Source organism: Erinaceus europaeus, chromosome 11 (assembly GCF_950295315.1).
Source record: "Erinaceus europaeus chromosome 11, mEriEur2.1, whole genome shotgun sequence".
In the NCBI taxonomy this organism is placed as follows: Eukaryota; Metazoa; Chordata; class Mammalia; order Eulipotyphla; family Erinaceidae; genus Erinaceus; species Erinaceus europaeus.
In genome coordinates, this window is record NC_080172.1 from 68,883,397 (window position 1) to 68,900,066 (window position 16,670).

A 16,670-nucleotide genomic window follows, 5' to 3' on the forward strand; every position below is an offset into this window, starting at 1 on the left:
GATCTGACCAAATCTAGAGTAGGGCACCAAAGTAAAAACCCTGTGGTGAGAGGGAGGGTGGACATTCGGCTTCCCGGGGTGGTGAGGGGTGGGGTGGGGGCACGGAGGTGGGTGGGTGGAATGGGACACAGTCTTTTGGTGGTGGGAATGGTGTTTATGTACACTCCTATTAAATTGTAGTCATAGAAATCACTATTTAATTAATATGAGAGGGGGAAATTGATTGTATGTCTCGAACCCTTTAAAGCACAGACTGAGTCTTCTTCATACATAGGCTGAGTCTTTGATATGTGGACTCTCTCAAAAGCCTAGACCAGGGAGAACAGAAGCAACCAGTGGCACAGCTATATATAAGAGGTTGGGTATTATACAGCAAATCCTAACAAAGGGACTTGTCAAAATTAACCCAATTACCAAATAATGTGATGATAACAATAACTATCCATTGTCTTCTTGAACCCTAAGACAGCAGGAACCTCACATTTCCACTATAGAGCCTATATTTCCCCCAGTCCTGGAACCTTAGGGTGGGGCGCACTTTCCTGCATGCTTCTCTCAATTCATATCAAATAAAATTGCATCCACCAATTGCAACCTAATCAATGCAATGAGTGCCACCCCAGCATGCTTCACTTCAGACTGTGTCCAGAGACGTCAGGTGTGGAATGACAACCCTTTAGCTTCATTACTCGGGTGAGACGTTTCCTTTCATAGTATTCCCTAATTCCATTTCAGGTGGTTCACTTCCTAACAAAATCCCAAAACCTAGATATAGACCAGGTTCCCTGAGACAGAGCATATGTTCACACTTATCCATAAACTAGGGCAAAATATATACCTGAAAGCAAAAGTCCACAAGAGTCTGCAGGGAGTACTCCCCAACACTGCACTATTCCAGCCTTTAACTCTATAATTGTTAAACAATTTGTTTGGCTTTGTATGTTAATACAGCCTAGCCACGTGCACATGATACAGGTTCAAGCCCAGCCTCTACCTCATTGAAGAAAGCTTTGGTGCTGTGGTCTTTTTCACGCTTTCTGTCTGCTTTTCTCTCTCTATATATGTATATCTATATCTATGTCTATGTCTATATCTATGTCTATGTCTATATAATTTATTATTGGATAGAGACAGAGAGAGAGAGAGACCTCAGCACGGCTTCACTGCTTCACTGCTTGTGAAGCTTTCCCTCTTCAGGTGGAGACCTGGGGCTTGAACCCAGGTCCTTGAGCCTTGTAACACATGAGCTCAACCAGGTGTGCCATTGCCTAGCCCTCTTCTCTCTGTCTTTAAGAACAACAAACAAACATACAAGAAAACAATTCCCATGGATGGGATATGGAGTTCTGGTGGTGGGAATTGTGTGCAGTTAAACCCCTCTTATCCTCTGGTTTTTGTCAGTGTTTCCTTTTTATAAACAAACAAATGAATAAATAACATTAAAAAAACAATTCCCATGAATCCCACTGAAGTCAGTGTCTGAGATGCTTGTTGCTCCATACCTGTTTCGAGGGGCACGCTGTAGCTGGGCAGGCTCCGTCCCGCCTGAGTTTCAGCCACAGCATTGACAGAGAACAAGGCCCCGCAGGGCAAGCCTCCCATGGTGCAGGACTCTCCAGTACTTCTGCATCGGTACAGCCCCCTCTCTCCCTGGGCAGTCACTGTGTACGTAGCGTCATCATTACTGGACTGCCAGTGTACATTAACCATGGAGAATGCATCCTTTGAGACATTTTTAATTTCAGGGCTGCAAGGAGCTGAGAGATTTTAGATTATTAACTGGATTCAAGAGAATAAAAAAATATCACATGTGCCATTTGGTTTAAAAATGATATTTTTTTTCTACCTATGAAAACACATCATGACTTTTAATCATAACACACATATGGACCAAGTTCAGAGAGCCTTTGGAAGACTCAGTTGACTTTGACATACGCCAGTGGGTTCCTACAGTGTAGAACTAATTGGAAAATATTAAGAAGCATTTTTAAACTCAAAAAGAAAAAGTAATTAAGACAGAATTTTTTTTATGCGACCAGAATTATCACTTCTGCTCCCAGTGGACTCCTTTATGTGTTTATTTTATATAGAGAAGGTGAGAGACAGAGAGGGAACAGAGCTAGAGAAAGAGAAACATTACAGTACCACCCCACCGCTTGTGAAGTTTCCCCTTTGCATGGTTCTCCCATGTGGTGGTTGAGGATTCAAACCCAAGTCCTCACACGTGGTAGAATGTGTGCTTTGCTGGGTGAACCATTTCCTAGCTCCTAAGACAAACATTAAACATGGTTATTATTATAATTACTATTATTTTTCCTCTTGGTGTAACTACAGAGAGGTCTCATAAAGGTAGGAGGAACAGAATTACTGAGCTAATCACTAGAAAAACATTCTATTGGGGCTGGTTAGTGGTGCACCTGGTTAAGACACATATTACAGTGTGCAAGGAATCAGATTCAACCCCCTGGTCCCTAATTGCAGAGGGGAAGGCGAGAAGCTTCATGAGCTGTGAAAGCAGTGTTACAGTTTTTCTCTCTCCCCCGCCTTTCCCTCTTGATTTCTGTCTCTATCTAAAAATAAATAAAAAATATATTTAAAAAGAAATCTTTAAAAAATCAACTTTGTCAATCCACCAGAGTATCTCCTTTTCTTTCCTTTCCTTTCCTTTTTAAAAGATATTATATTTATTTATTAATAAGAGAGATCAGAGGGTAGAGAGTAAGAAAACAAGACATCACTGGTACACGCGCTACTGAGGCTCAAACTCGGTACCTCTTGCTTGATGTGCAACACTTTATTCACTGTTCCACCTGTCAGAATGATGTTCTCTTTTTTCTTACCTCACCTCTCCCACCTCTTCTTTCACCTCTCCTTATTGAGACAGCAACTCTACCGGTCCCCACAATGGTACCCATAATTCATGGGACTTAGCCTTTTTGTAGTTCTTGCTGATTGCCCACTCTGCAGGGTATAACTGGAGGCAAACTGTTCAGACATCAGTGAAAGAAATCTTAGGTGAGGGACTAGAGAGCTAGCTCACTGGGCAGGGTGTCTGCCTTGCCATTTGCATGGCCCAAGTCTGAGCCCTGGAGCCCCATAGGCACTGGAGGAAGATGCTGTGGTATTTCTCCCTCTCTGTCTGAATGAAGAAGTGGCCCAAGAGCTGTGAAATCCCACATGTGTGAGACTTTCACTCTAAAGAAAAGAGAAGTGGTCCGGGAGGTGGCGCAGTGGTAAAGCTTTAGCCTCTCAAGCATGAGGTCTCAAGTTCGATCCCCATCAGCACATGTGCCAGAGTGATGTCTGGTTCTTTCTCTCTCCTCCTATCTTTCTCATAAATAAATAAAATCTTAAAAAAAAAAAAAGAAAAGAGAAATCCTAGATGTATTGTATTGTACCTGTGGTTATAAATCGGGAAGTACATGACATATTGCTGCCCCGGACTTCACTGAAGGAGTACACTGTGATGTTATACTTAGTGTCACATTCTAGAGCTGAGAGTGTGCAGGCAGGAGCAGTGTCATTGCACTGGACCACGTTGAACCCATCTACAGCCTTGGTTTCGTAAAGCTCAGCACCACGGACTGGAGACCAGACAATTTCTACTCTGTCACTGGACACCACCACGGGGTTAATGTCACTAGGACAACAGGGAGCTGGAAGCAGAGAAGAGAGAGGACAGAGGTTAGCAAGGAACATCAAGTCTTGGTCTCTTCATGCCAAGAAACTCTGCCACTGCCTTCCTAAAGTATCGTAAGAGCCTCCCAGAGGTATGTCTCACTCTCATCTGGGCTTCACATCCATTACACAAGGACAAATCCCCTCTGTATGCTATTCAAAGTTGTTATAAGCCAACTCCAGGCTACACATTCCTGGTACCCACCTACCCTCCACACCAGCTTTCTCAATTCCCCTCCACACATTTGTTCTCATGTCCTTTCGAATCCCTCTTCTAGAGTGTCCTTCCCCTCTTCTCTTCCTGACAACATAATACATACTCTAACTTGTAGATCTTATCTGTTTTCTAGATAAAACTAGGGGTGTGTGTGTGGGGGGGAGCAGGATTGTATTATTGGCTCTTAGAAGAGAACTTCATTCATATGTGGAGTCTAGAGAAGTGAAACACATGAACTTGCAAAAAAAACCCCAAAAAAACCAAGCAGAATTAGTAAATACTGTCCATAAGGCTGTGAGAGAACTATGACAGCTATTGTTGAGGAGGGAACACACTCAGAACTTTGGTGGCAGCTACAGTAAGGAACTATACTGTGTAATCTTAAAATCTTCTAAACCACTATTAAAGCACTAATAAACTTGTTATTATTATTTTTTTAAAGAATAGAGCTTCATGAACAAATTCTGACAAATGTCTAACTTGAACTTTCTTTGGGTGCTCTTACCCTACTTACTTTCCATATACCCTAAAAGATCTGATTTAGACAGGGGTGATAGCATCATTATTCCGCAAAAGACATTCATGCCTGAAACTCTGAGGTCCCAGGTTCAGTCCCCATCACCACCATAAGCCAGAGCTGAGCAGTGCTCTGATCTCCTCTCTCTGTATCTTTTCTCAGTATTTTCCTCATTAAAATAAATAAAACACTAAAAAAAGAAGACCCAGTTCAAGGCTGCCTTTCTGAAGACCTACTTCCATGCTCTTGAGACTTTTTGGATACTCCAAATTCCAAAGGCCCTAATTAGTTACTTCCTTATCCTGGTAAAATTTGTTTTTAATGCAACTACCAATAGTATTGTCATTTGCATAATTATATTATAGTATTCTTGCTTGTAAATACAATTGATTTCAAGTCTAGCATTTCCCATGTGCTGATCATACTAAGATAAGCACTGAGGATGGAAAGACAGATACATCAGCATCCTGCCCTGTAGAAGAGCCAATAATAATAATAATAATGCTAATACCACAGAATGCGAGCTCAGACCTACAGGGGTACAGAGGTTACATAGGCTCCTGTGTTAAATATGGGCCCCAGACCATATTGATGGGGTTTACAGTTAATAGTATTTATATACTTACCCCATATTTGGGAGATACTCTCTTCCCTGATCCAGCTTTCTGGTCCTATATCCAACTCTGACACCATCTCCCCAGACAATACCGTTAGGCCACCTATATGTTAGCTATTAGACTCAGGCAAAAATTAGCAAAGTCATGGGTCCCTTGGAATAAACGTAAAATAGACCTACTAGCCTTTTCCTAAATGGAGACCCCAAATCTCACCTGTTATATTTTTACCTTTAGGTTCCTGATTATTACTATTATTTTCTGCTTTACATATATCATTTATTTATTTATTTATTTATTTATTTATTTATTTATTTATTCATGAGACAGGAGGAGAGAGGGAGAAAGAACCAGACATCACTCTGGTACATGTACTGCTAGGGACTGAACTTGAGACTTCATGCTTGAGAGTCCAATACTTTATCCAAAGCACTATCTTCCAGACCACTCTGCTTTATATCTTTATGCTCTTTCAGCCACCAAGTTGCTGATGCTACCATTGACTTCATTGCTACCAACGTGACTTCCCTGGGCAGACGACCTAACCAGTGTAACTTGGAACCCCATCTCTCCAGAGCCCTGTCCTATGGGGGAAAGATAGAAATAGTCTGGGAGGCTGGAAATATGGATTGACTTTCTAATGCCCATATTAAGCGGGGAAGCAATTACAGAAGCCAGACCTTCCACCTTCTGCACCCCATAATGTCCCTGGATCCATGTTCCCAGAGGGTTAAAAAACAGGAAAGCTACCAGGGGAGAGAATGGGATATGGAGTTCAGGTGGTGGGAATTGTGTGGAATTGTACCCCTCTTATCTTATGGTCTTGTCAGTGTTTCCATTTTATAAATAAAAACTTAAAAAATATATAGTCTGGGAGTATGGATCAACCTGCCAATGCCCAGATCCAGCGGAGAAGCAATTACAGAAGCCAGACATTCCACCTTCAGCTCCCCATAATGATCCTGGGTCCATGCTCTCAGAGGGATGATGAGTGGGAAGGCTTCAAATAGAGGGGAGGGATGTGGAATTCTGGTGGTGGGAATTGTGTGGAATTGTACCCCTCTTATCCTACAGTATTGTCAATCATTATTAAATTAATAATAATAATAATAAATAATAAAAGGTCTCATTGTCTCTGGATAAAAAACTGAATTGCAAAGCACAGGCAGTGCATATACTGATTTGGGCTCTGAGTCTGTTTTCTCATGTGAAACTCTTTATCCTTTGTATGAAATAAATACAATAAAACTTTTCTTTTGTAAAAGAGAAGTTTACATATGCTTTACCGCACATGAAGATATTTTTATATTCACATTCTCATTATTCTTTGTCCATTTTACAGTGGACATTACATATGAGCTAATGATTAAGTTGGGACTTCAACTCAAGCATTGAACTCCACAGAAAGAGCCACTAGCCCAGCCAGATCTCACTCAAGCATTGAACTCCAAAGTCCTCCATATCATGTTTCTGCCATTGCATTTGTTTCTTACCCTTGAGTAAAGAAATTAACTACAGAGGCTTAAAGACTGTATTCTCTTCGGGATCTAGAACAGGCCCACAACATAGGGTTGAACCACTTCATTCTTTTCCCTCTTTCCACACAAAGACCTCACATTCCTGTTTCCTTTCTTTCTTTCTTTCTTTCTTTCTTTCTTTCTTTCTTTCTTTCTTTCTTTCTTTCTTTCTTTCTTAATGGAGATATTGGCAGGTATTGAATAACTATGGTTTTTAGAATCTAGTTGATACAGTGGAGTGTGATAGCATCCTTTTACTGCTTGTGGGAGAGACATGGTCTCTCTCTCCCTCTCTCTTTTTTTTTCTTTCTTTTCTTTTTTTGAGAGCACTGATTTATGGTGGTGCTGGGGATTGAACCTGAGACTATTGGTGCCTCAGGGATGAGTCTTTTTGCATAACTATCATGCTATCTCCCCAGCCTGACCTTGCATTCTTGTCAAGCTTGAGTCCCTGAAGCCAAAAATTTTCTTTTCTACAACAACAATAACAAAAAAGTGACAGAAAAGATTTCCTTTTCACTCTTGGCCCTAGAATAAACTGTGGAGTGGTCTATTAATAGGTGGCCCATTCTGCTGCTGAGGCTGGTGAACTTAGACCTTTTTCAAAAGTCAAGTGTGATTTTTACCTGTGGTATAATTGAATACATCACCCAGGGGACTCTGCCCTGCCTTGTTGTAGGCAAACACACTAATAAAGTAAGTGAAGCCACACTCAGACAAGAAACTGCACTGAGTGAGGGATGTGTTGCAGTGTACTTCCAGACCGTCATCGCTCTTCACAAAGGCAACATAGTAGTCACCCAGATCTACATTGGACCAAGCCACAGACAGGTGACCAGGGGGGTCTTCTTGGATCGTCACTTTTGCAGGTGCACAAGCAACTAGGAAATAATAAATAGTAAGCAGTTCTGTGAGTCTTGCAAGAGATTTTCTTTGCATCTTTGCAATTATCCAGTATTTCAAAACAATCAAAATATCATAGCAAATATGAACTTTTTAACAGATTTCATTTGGTGCATGACATAAGCAACCAGGCACTAGCAGCATTAGACAATTAGTAAAATTCTTAAGAACTAGACACTACAACACAGAGTCAAGTCACTATAACAAACTCTGACATCCTCTCCAAGATCTTTTGCGATCAGAAATGTCTAAAATGACAGACCATGGAGATTTTCATTTCTATAGTATTTACCGATTTGACCTCAACTTGAGATGAAGATTGGGCTGAGGTGAATAGTGAATATCTGAGAAATTATTTTATTTAGAGTATAAAATATGTACATGCATTGTGCTTTTTATTATTTTCCCAAATTTTTCTAGTAATTCTCATCATTTTACAATTGAGGAAACTGAAGTTCATAGAAATAAGATAGGGGGGAGGTGGGAGGTGTCATACTGGCTAAGCACACACATTACCTACCATGCATGAGCACCTGGCTTTGAGCTTCCATTCCCCATCTGCAGGGGGAAAGCTTCAGGAGCAGTGAAGCAGGTCTGTGGATCTCTCTCTCTCTCTCTTCCTCTTTCCCACTCTCCCATCTTAATTTTATCTGCCTCATCAAATAAAAAATAACAAAAATATAAAAATAAAGGGACAATGAGTGCTGGGAGCAGTGGATTCCTCATGCAGCCTCCAAGCTCTAACGATAACCCTAGTGGCAAAAAAAAAAAAAAAAAAAAAAAATCTGATCACACAGCAAGGGACAAAGCCTGCATCTTTCTGAAGGCTTGCATGTAAAACCTACTATGTGGGAAGTTTTAATTGCAACTTCTCATGTGTTCAGTGACAGGACACATTTTATTCCCAGGACTTTCCCTTGGGAGGACATTAAACAGACACTTAAGACACCAGAAGCAGTGGACAAGGAACAATTCAAACAGTATGTACAAACCAACAAGACATTCTCACATGTTTTAAAATTCATCTAAGAAACCTGGTTTAAGGTGGTGCCAGGAATTGAATGGAGATACAGGAGCCTTAAGCAAGGTAACTTTTTTTTTTTCCCTAGAACTACTATGCTATCTCTTTGGCCTCTGGTGGCTCTTTATTTTTTTCTTTAGTGAGTATGAAACACAGAAAGAAGGAACTCCACTGCTGGTAAAACTTACACTTTGCCATGGAGTGGCCAGGGGTTAGAACTCAGGTTCTGACCCATGGGAAAGTATGTTCTGTTGGGTGGGCAATCTCCCAGTCCCCTAACCTGGTTTCTCAGCCAAACTGAGCCTCGTTTGTCTCATATTTGATGGAAATGTTTAAGAAGTTTAAGGTAAGCTAATGAATATGAAAGTACAGGGCTGGTAAAATAGCTCACTTGGGTATGTGCTGCTTTTCTATGTGTACAATCCAGGTTTGAACCCAGCCCCCACTGCATTGAAGGAAACTTAGGTGCTGTGGTCTCTCTCTCTCTCTCCCTGCTTCTTTCAGAAAAAAAAAAGAGAGAAATATGAAAGTATAGTGTATAGCACCTAGGTAAGCATTTGATAGAAGATGTCTCATAAATTTGCTGAAAGTGATATTCTGATAGTGTTGTTATTTTGCCTCTGGGGCTCAGTGCCGGAACTACAAATCCGTTGCTCCTGGAGGTCATTTTTCTCATGTTATTGGATAGACAGAGGGAAATTGAGAGAGGAGGAGGGGAGAGAAGGGGGTAGAGAAAAGTAGACACCTACAGACCTGCTTCATTGCTTGCAAAGAGACCCACCTGCAGATGAGGAGCTGGGAATTTGAACCAGGATCCTTGAGCAGGTCCTTGGGCTCTACTATGTGTGTTTAAGCCAGTGTGCTATCTCCTGCCCCCCCCCATAGTGTTATTTTCTGATAGTTTTTTTTTTCTTTTTTGAGGCTGGGTAAGGGACTCAAATCCTTTATTTTTTAATTATCTTTATTGGATAGAGACAGTCAGAACTCAAGAGGGCAGGGGGAGATAGAGAGGGAAAAAGAAAGAGAGACACCTGCAGCCCTGCTTCACCACTTGCAAAGCTTTCCCCCTGCAGGTGGGGACCAGAGACTTCAACCTAGGTCCTTGCACATTGTAACATATGTGCTCAACCAGGTACGCCACTGCCTGGCCCCTCCTCAAATCCTTTGAGAAAATTACTTAAGAGGCACCAGGTATGATGACAAGTATTCTGTTGAAATACAGCTTTTGACTGGAGAGGGCCCTGAATGGGGTGTGGTATTACATGGCTGTGATTAACCTAATATTAGAACCTCTGATCTTGAATAGTGGGATGCTCAAACTTAACGAGTTGGTTATAGATCTCAGAATAAGGTTGTGGAGCCCTGTCTGTAAGATTTTGAACACGGGCAGAGGGTAGATAGCATAATGGTTATGCAAACAGACTCTCATGCCTGAGGCTACAAAGTCCCAGGTTCAATCCCCCGAAACACCATAAGCTAGAGATGAACAGTGCTCTGGTTTAAAAAAAAAAAAATATATATATATATATAATAAAAAATAAAACTCATGTAATCCAACACATACTAGATTTGATCAGAAACAGGTAGGAATCACCCTGGCTAAGAGTGCATGCTTTTTTGTGTTAAATCAATGCAAGAATCAGCTGAAATGAAGTATTCTGAAGGAATGAATAAAAATAAGTTTTCTCTTTTCAAGCATTACACTTAAAATATTAGTTATCTGGAATAAACATTTTCCTAAAATAAACCACACATTTCTGGGCCCCAGGAAAGAAAAGCTTTCTCTGCTTTCTGAGAGTAGAGTTATTTCTATTTGGTCTGAGCTGGTGGACTATTTGGGAGTATGGGAATACTGTTACCATTAATTTACATGGAATATTCTTTCTTGTCTTCCTTGACCCCCAAAATAAGTCACCAAATCATATAAATTGGAACACCTTATGTTTGGATAATGTGAGCAGCTTGAATGCTTATTATTATTATTATTATTATTATTATTATCTTTATTTATTGGATAGAGATAGCCAGAAATCAAGAAGGTAGGGATAGATAGAGAGGGAGAGACAGAGAGACATCTGTAGCACTGCTTCACCACTTGCAAAGCTTTCTTCCTGTGGGTGAAAACCAGGGAGCCTGGATCCTTGAGCATCATTAGTAATGTGTGAACTCAACCAGGTACACCACCACCCAGCCCCCGGCTTGAGTGTTTTCTAAAGATAATTATTTTATTGGCAAGGCAAAGCCATCCCCATGATCATAACTATGTGATATACAAACTACAGAGGTGCCTCCTGGAATGATAAGTGCACAACTATTTCTGTGGTACTTTACTTAATTGCATAGTATAAAGTTTTGTGGGGTTTTTTTTTTTTTTGAGTTGTTTATTACTGTGAGAGTTTCAGACAGAGAATGAGACAAGTCAGAGCACCACTTCATTACATGTGGTGCTGAGGCATCCAAATCCAAAGCTCTACAAGTTAAACGGTTCCCCAGCAGCATTTTTTTAAATAAAAACAACTCCTCTGGGGACCCAGGTGGTGGCACAGTGGCATAAGGTCTCGAGTTCAACCCCTGGCATCACATGTCCATGCTCTCATTAACAAGTAAACAAATCTCTGAAAAGATAAAAATCACTTTAAAAAACCCACCAGAATCTCTTAATGTGCACTCCAGAATGAAAAACACTGGATAGTCCTCACCTGAATTAAATAATGTATTTGGAAGGGCTATACTTTTGAAGTATATCCCTTACCCATTTCACAGTCTTACTTACCCTGTCCTCATAACCATTTCTAATATATTGTCCACATTAAATCATGGCTGTCAAAAAAAAGTCAAATCACCACCTTTATTAGTAGTGAACTTGATTTAATGTAACCATAAAAAACTGTGGACCTGCGGGACTGGCTAGACATTTTTCTCTGTGGAATATAATCATTGCGTCAGCTGGCACTGTTTTTTTTTTTTTCCCTTTGTGCTTAGAAGAATTTTAAACATAGAATGATATAGTTCTGTTATATAAATGGAACATTATTGTAATTGTTTAAATTTGCTTTGATTTAGAGAAGTGAAATCAGGCAAATGTGTGCTTAAATCCCAAACCTACCTCTTGTTATTACCTTGGAACAATTGTTTGACTTGTCTGAGCTTTACTTTTCTCATTTGATAGAGGAGACAACTGAGTCTAGCAAACAAAGCTGTCATGAGAACTAAATATAATAATTTCTTCATAGCATCTGGGATAGATTAAGTCTTCACTAAATGGTGGTTTACATCATCAAAACATATAACCCTTCCTTCCTTTCTTTATATATATATATATATATATATATATATATATATATAGAGAGAGAGAGAGAGAGAGAGAGAGACCACAATACTGAAGCTTCCTTTAATGTGGTAGGGGCCAGACTTGAGCCTGGGTCATATAAAACAAAGCACTAAGTGAATTATTTCGCTGGCTCAATACATAGGCATTTATAAATAAAGGAGTAACTCCCCACATTTACATGTCTTAATTTCTTTGATAAGAATGAAAATGGAGGGTGGGGGTAGATAGCATAATGGTTATACAAAGAGATTCTCATGCGTGAGGCTCCGAAGTCCCAGGTTCAATCCTCCGTACCACTAATAAGCCAGAGCTGCGCAGTGCTTTGGTGTTTCTCTCTGTCTCTCTCTGCATCTCTCTCAAAAATAAAAATAAAAATAAAATAAAAATAAAATAAAGAATGAAAATGGAAAAACATTAATATACATTCAGTGCTATTTATTCAGGACAAACTAAATATTCAGGACACCCTATTTTTTTATCTTGAAAAATAACTCTCACCAGGCCTAGTTTATAAAATGAAATACAAAACAGAGGCTGCTATCTGTACTACACAGTGAGAGCTTTGTACAAATCTGATTGGATCTTAAGGATTTTCACAACCTCACAAAAAAAAAAAAAAAAGAAAGAAAAGAAAGAAACAAGCCATTTGTTGTAAGACCTGCAATAGGAACCAGGCCTCCCTGTTTTCAAAGAACTGCTTTTCCCAATGTACAATATTTGGTTTCACTGTCAACATTATTCAAACTCACCAGAATGTCCAAATCAAAGCTTTCATTTATAGCCAGCTTTTGTTGTCACTCCTCCCAAAGTGTTCAAGAACACTGAGGGGATGATTACTGGTTTCCCTGTGGCAGTCACTTTGGTTCATCAGCCCTACAGTGACTTCATCCTTGTTTACCTACCAGTTTTCAGAGTCACTCCTGAAGCTGACTTGCTGGATCCAGCATCATTACTTGCTAAAACAGAAATCAGGTACTCCATGCCACACTGCAGAGAGGAGATAGTGCAGGAACTGAAAGTTGTACTGCAGCTCAGCTCTGAAGAGTCACTCCAAGCCAGAATGGTGTAGTTGAAAGCTCCTTCTACTGGTGCCCATGAAACTGATGCTTCGAGAGCCCCACCATTGAAAGAGACTCGAATGTTGTCAGGGGGACAAGGACCTATGTTTTTGAGAAAAAAAATTGAGATTTTTATAGTAGCCTCAAGAGCCCAAGTATAATTTGGCCTAACAACTCTACTGAGTTTGGGGGAAAAAGTGCCCTAGTGACAGGGTAATTTCAAATGTTCAGAGCACATAACTGGGATTTAGGGCTCTAGGGGACTGCCAACACACCTACTATTAACTATGCAAACTCATAGTTAGCTATACATGACTTTGCCCATATAATTTAAACTTTCATTACTTAATATTTTTCTCATTTGTAAAAAGGATAAAATGAGGTCAGTCCCAATGGGCACTAAATACGTGTATTTTGCGTGAGTTAGTGAATTAATGTACAATTTGACAAGTGATTGAAATATAACATGTGAATTACTGGGAAGGAATGGTCAACACACTATAAATAAGCTGATAATAAATGAAAATAGTTGCTATCAGCTACTCTGTATTTATCACTTAACACTACTCTGGATGACTTCTATGAATAGCTCTTCTTGGAAATATTTGGAACAGAGCTGAGAGGTCCTTACTTGTTCTCTGACTGCGGGTAGAGTCATCCCCAGGAGTTCCATTAGCATTCCACGCATAGGCCTTTATGGTGTAGAGAGTCCCAGGCTCTAAACTGGTGAATGTCAAGGAGGTGTTTGTGGTATTCTCTTTCCATATTCTACCCAAGCCATTGGCTCGCATAATGGACACAGAGAATCCGATTGCCATATATACAACTTCCCACTGCACAAGAATGGAGCTTGGGCTTGGAGAGCTTACTTGTAGAATTGGTGCAGCCAGAACTATAAAGAAAAAAATAGGAGACTAAGACTACTTTGGGAACAAGTCACCAGTGAGTGAAAACACGTGTGGCTCATGGACAGAAAGGAGTCGAAGGAGAGGTTCCTGAGGCTGCTGGTAACAGTATGGCAATTTACCAATTGAGACTTGAGCCACCTCCAGTCTGTTTTACCAACAGAAAGTCTGCTGAAGGGAGGAGAGGACTACCCTAAGGCTCACCAAATGCAACTGCGAGTCTCCATTGTTACTGCCCATCAGAGGCTGGAGCAGCAGTGGGGAGGCCCTGTGCTGACATGGAGGAGGGCGGGCAGAGAACTGATTGGGAAACTCAGGAGAGCTACATCCCAGTGATTTAGGGTGAGACTGTTTAGTGGGGAGCCTTTCCACATTGTTCTCCTGATGAGAACATGATGAATAATTGTCTCAGAACCCACAGACCATAACTGGGACTTATTTAGAAACTCACAAGTAGTGCTGTCCATCTAGGCTCTGGGTTCTGGCAGAGAAGCTGAATTGAGCCCCGAGCTTTGGATCCTTGGGACATGGGAGTGTCTTTGCATAACCACTGTGCTATCTCTCTCTTCCTTCCCCCACCTTGATTTATCTTTTGGTCAGGAGTGAGTGATTAAGCTAAAAAAACCCTACATATAGGGAGTCAGGCAGTGGCACAGTGGGTTAAGTGCATGCGGTGCAAAGTGCAAGGACAAGCATAAGGATCCTGGTTCAAGCTGCGGCTCCCCACCTGCAGGGGAGTCACTTCACAAGCGGTGAAGCAAGTCTATAGGTGTCTGTCTTTCTCTCTCCCCTCTGTCTTCCCCTCCTCTCTCCATTTCTCTCTGTCCTATCCAACAACAATGACATCAATAACCACAACAGTGTTAAATAACAAGGATAACAAAAGGGAAAATAAATAAATAAATAATATAAAAACAAAACTGTATCAGAAATAGTGAAACAGCAAATAATACTCTGAAAGAAAACACTGTCTCCAGGTAATTAGAGAGCTGAAAGCTGAAATAGCTAAGCTAAGAGCACAACTAACTGAACACAGTAATAAAGTATCAGAACTGGGTAGCAAAACAGCTGAGCTATAGAAAACAGCAGAGGGGAGAGAGAATAGAATAAATGATGCAGAAAACAGAATTAGCAAGATTGAAGACAAATTAGAGAAAACAAAGAAGTAAGATCGCAAAAAAGAAATTAAGAGATACTGAAAACAACAACAGAGACATATGGAATGACTTCAAAAGAAATAATATCTGCATTATTGCCTTACCAGAGGAACAAAGAGAGGGAAGGGAAGAAAGCATTCTACAGGACATAATAGATGAGAACTTCCCCAGTCTAGAAAGCATAAAACATGTAAAGGTCCAAGAATCCCAGAGGGTCCCAAACAGAATTAACCCAGACTTAAAGACACCAAAACATCATATTTAGAATGAAAAGGAATAAGGATAAAGAAAGCATTCTGAAGGCTGCAAGAAAAAAAACAAAGAGTCACCTACAGAGGAAACCCCATAAGATTAGCAGCAGATTTCTCCACACAAGCATTACAGGCCAGAAGAGAATGGCAAGATATCTATTGTGTGCTCAATGAGAAAGGCTTTCAGCCAAGACTACTGTATCTTTTGAGACTGTCATTCAGACTAGATGAAGGCATAAAACTGTCTCAGACAGGCAACAGCTGAAGAAATCAACCATCACCAAGCCTGCCCTGAAAGAAGTTCTGAAAGTTCTCCTATAAACAATCAGATCACCATAAACATGCCATATATCAGAACACTCTAAAATCTACAAGAATGGCGATAAAATATCTTCAGTCTATGATATCAATAAATGTCAATGGCCTGACATCTTCAATGAAACAAATCCAATTACAAAGAAGACTAAGGCAAGAATAAACCAATGTGACTGCATCAAATTATAAAGCTTCTGCACAGCAAAAGAAACCACTATCCAAATAAAGAGACTCCTCATAGAATGGGAGAAGATCTTTACATGCCATACATCAGACAAGAGGATAATAACAAAATATATAAAGAGCTCATTAAACTCAACAACAAGAAAACAAACTACTTCATCCAAAAACAAGGAGAAGACATGGATGGAATATTCACCACAGAAGAGTTCCGAGGTGGTTGGGCGGTAGCATAGTGGGTTAAGAGCTCTTGGCGCAAAGCACAAAACCAGCATAAGACCTCTCACAGAATGGGAGAAGATCTTTACATGCCATACATCAGACAAGAGACTAATAACCAAAATATACATAAATCTCAGCAAACTTAGCACCAAAAAAGCAAATGACCCCATCCAAAAATGGGCAGAGGATATGAACAAAACACTCACTTCAGAGGAGATCCAAAAAACTAACAAACATATGAAAAACTGCTCCAGGTCGCTGATTGTCAGAGAAATGCAAATTAAAACAACATGAGATACCACCTCACTCCTGTGAGAATGGCATACATCAAAAGGACAGCAGCAGCAAATGCTGGAGAGGCTGTTGGGACAGAGGAACCCTTCTGCATTGCTGGTGGGAATGTAAATTGGTCCAGCCTCTCTGGAGACCAGTCTGGAGAACTCTCACAAGACTAGACATGGACCTTCCACATGACCCAGTAATTCCTCTCTTGGGGATATACCCCAAGGATTCCATAATGCCCAACCAAAAAGATATGTGTACACCTATGTTCATATCAACACAATTCATAATAGCTAAAACCTGGAAGCAACTCAGGTGTGTGGAAAACTGAGAAATGTTATACATGTACAAAGTATTGTATTTACTGTTGACTGTAAAACATTAATCTCCCAATAAAGAAATTTAGAAAAGAAAAAAAAACATAGGCATTACATTATTAAAGTTTAAGAGAGAATAGTTCAAATTTAAGAATAAGTGTTTAGAGATTATTGTCCACATTAGA

At 40.2% G+C, this 16,670-nt stretch overlaps 1 protein-coding gene across 1 annotated transcript in view; it reads right to left on the reverse strand.

The window, feature by feature from the left end:
• Window positions 1–16,670, reverse strand: part of FNDC7 (fibronectin type III domain containing 7) — a 48,623-nt gene that overhangs the window by 12,041 nt on the left and 19,912 nt on the right. The window contains exons 7-11 of the mRNA XM_007528701.2: window positions 13,488–13,748; window positions 12,701–12,958; window positions 7,170–7,424; window positions 3,399–3,656; window positions 1,503–1,757 (exon numbers count right to left, since the gene is read on the reverse strand). Coding sequence (XP_007528763.2) covers window positions 1,503–1,757; window positions 3,399–3,656; window positions 7,170–7,424; window positions 12,701–12,958; window positions 13,488–13,748 — 1,287 coding nt within the window. The remainder of the gene's footprint in view (window positions 1–1,502; window positions 1,758–3,398; window positions 3,657–7,169; window positions 7,425–12,700; window positions 12,959–13,487; window positions 13,749–16,670) is intronic.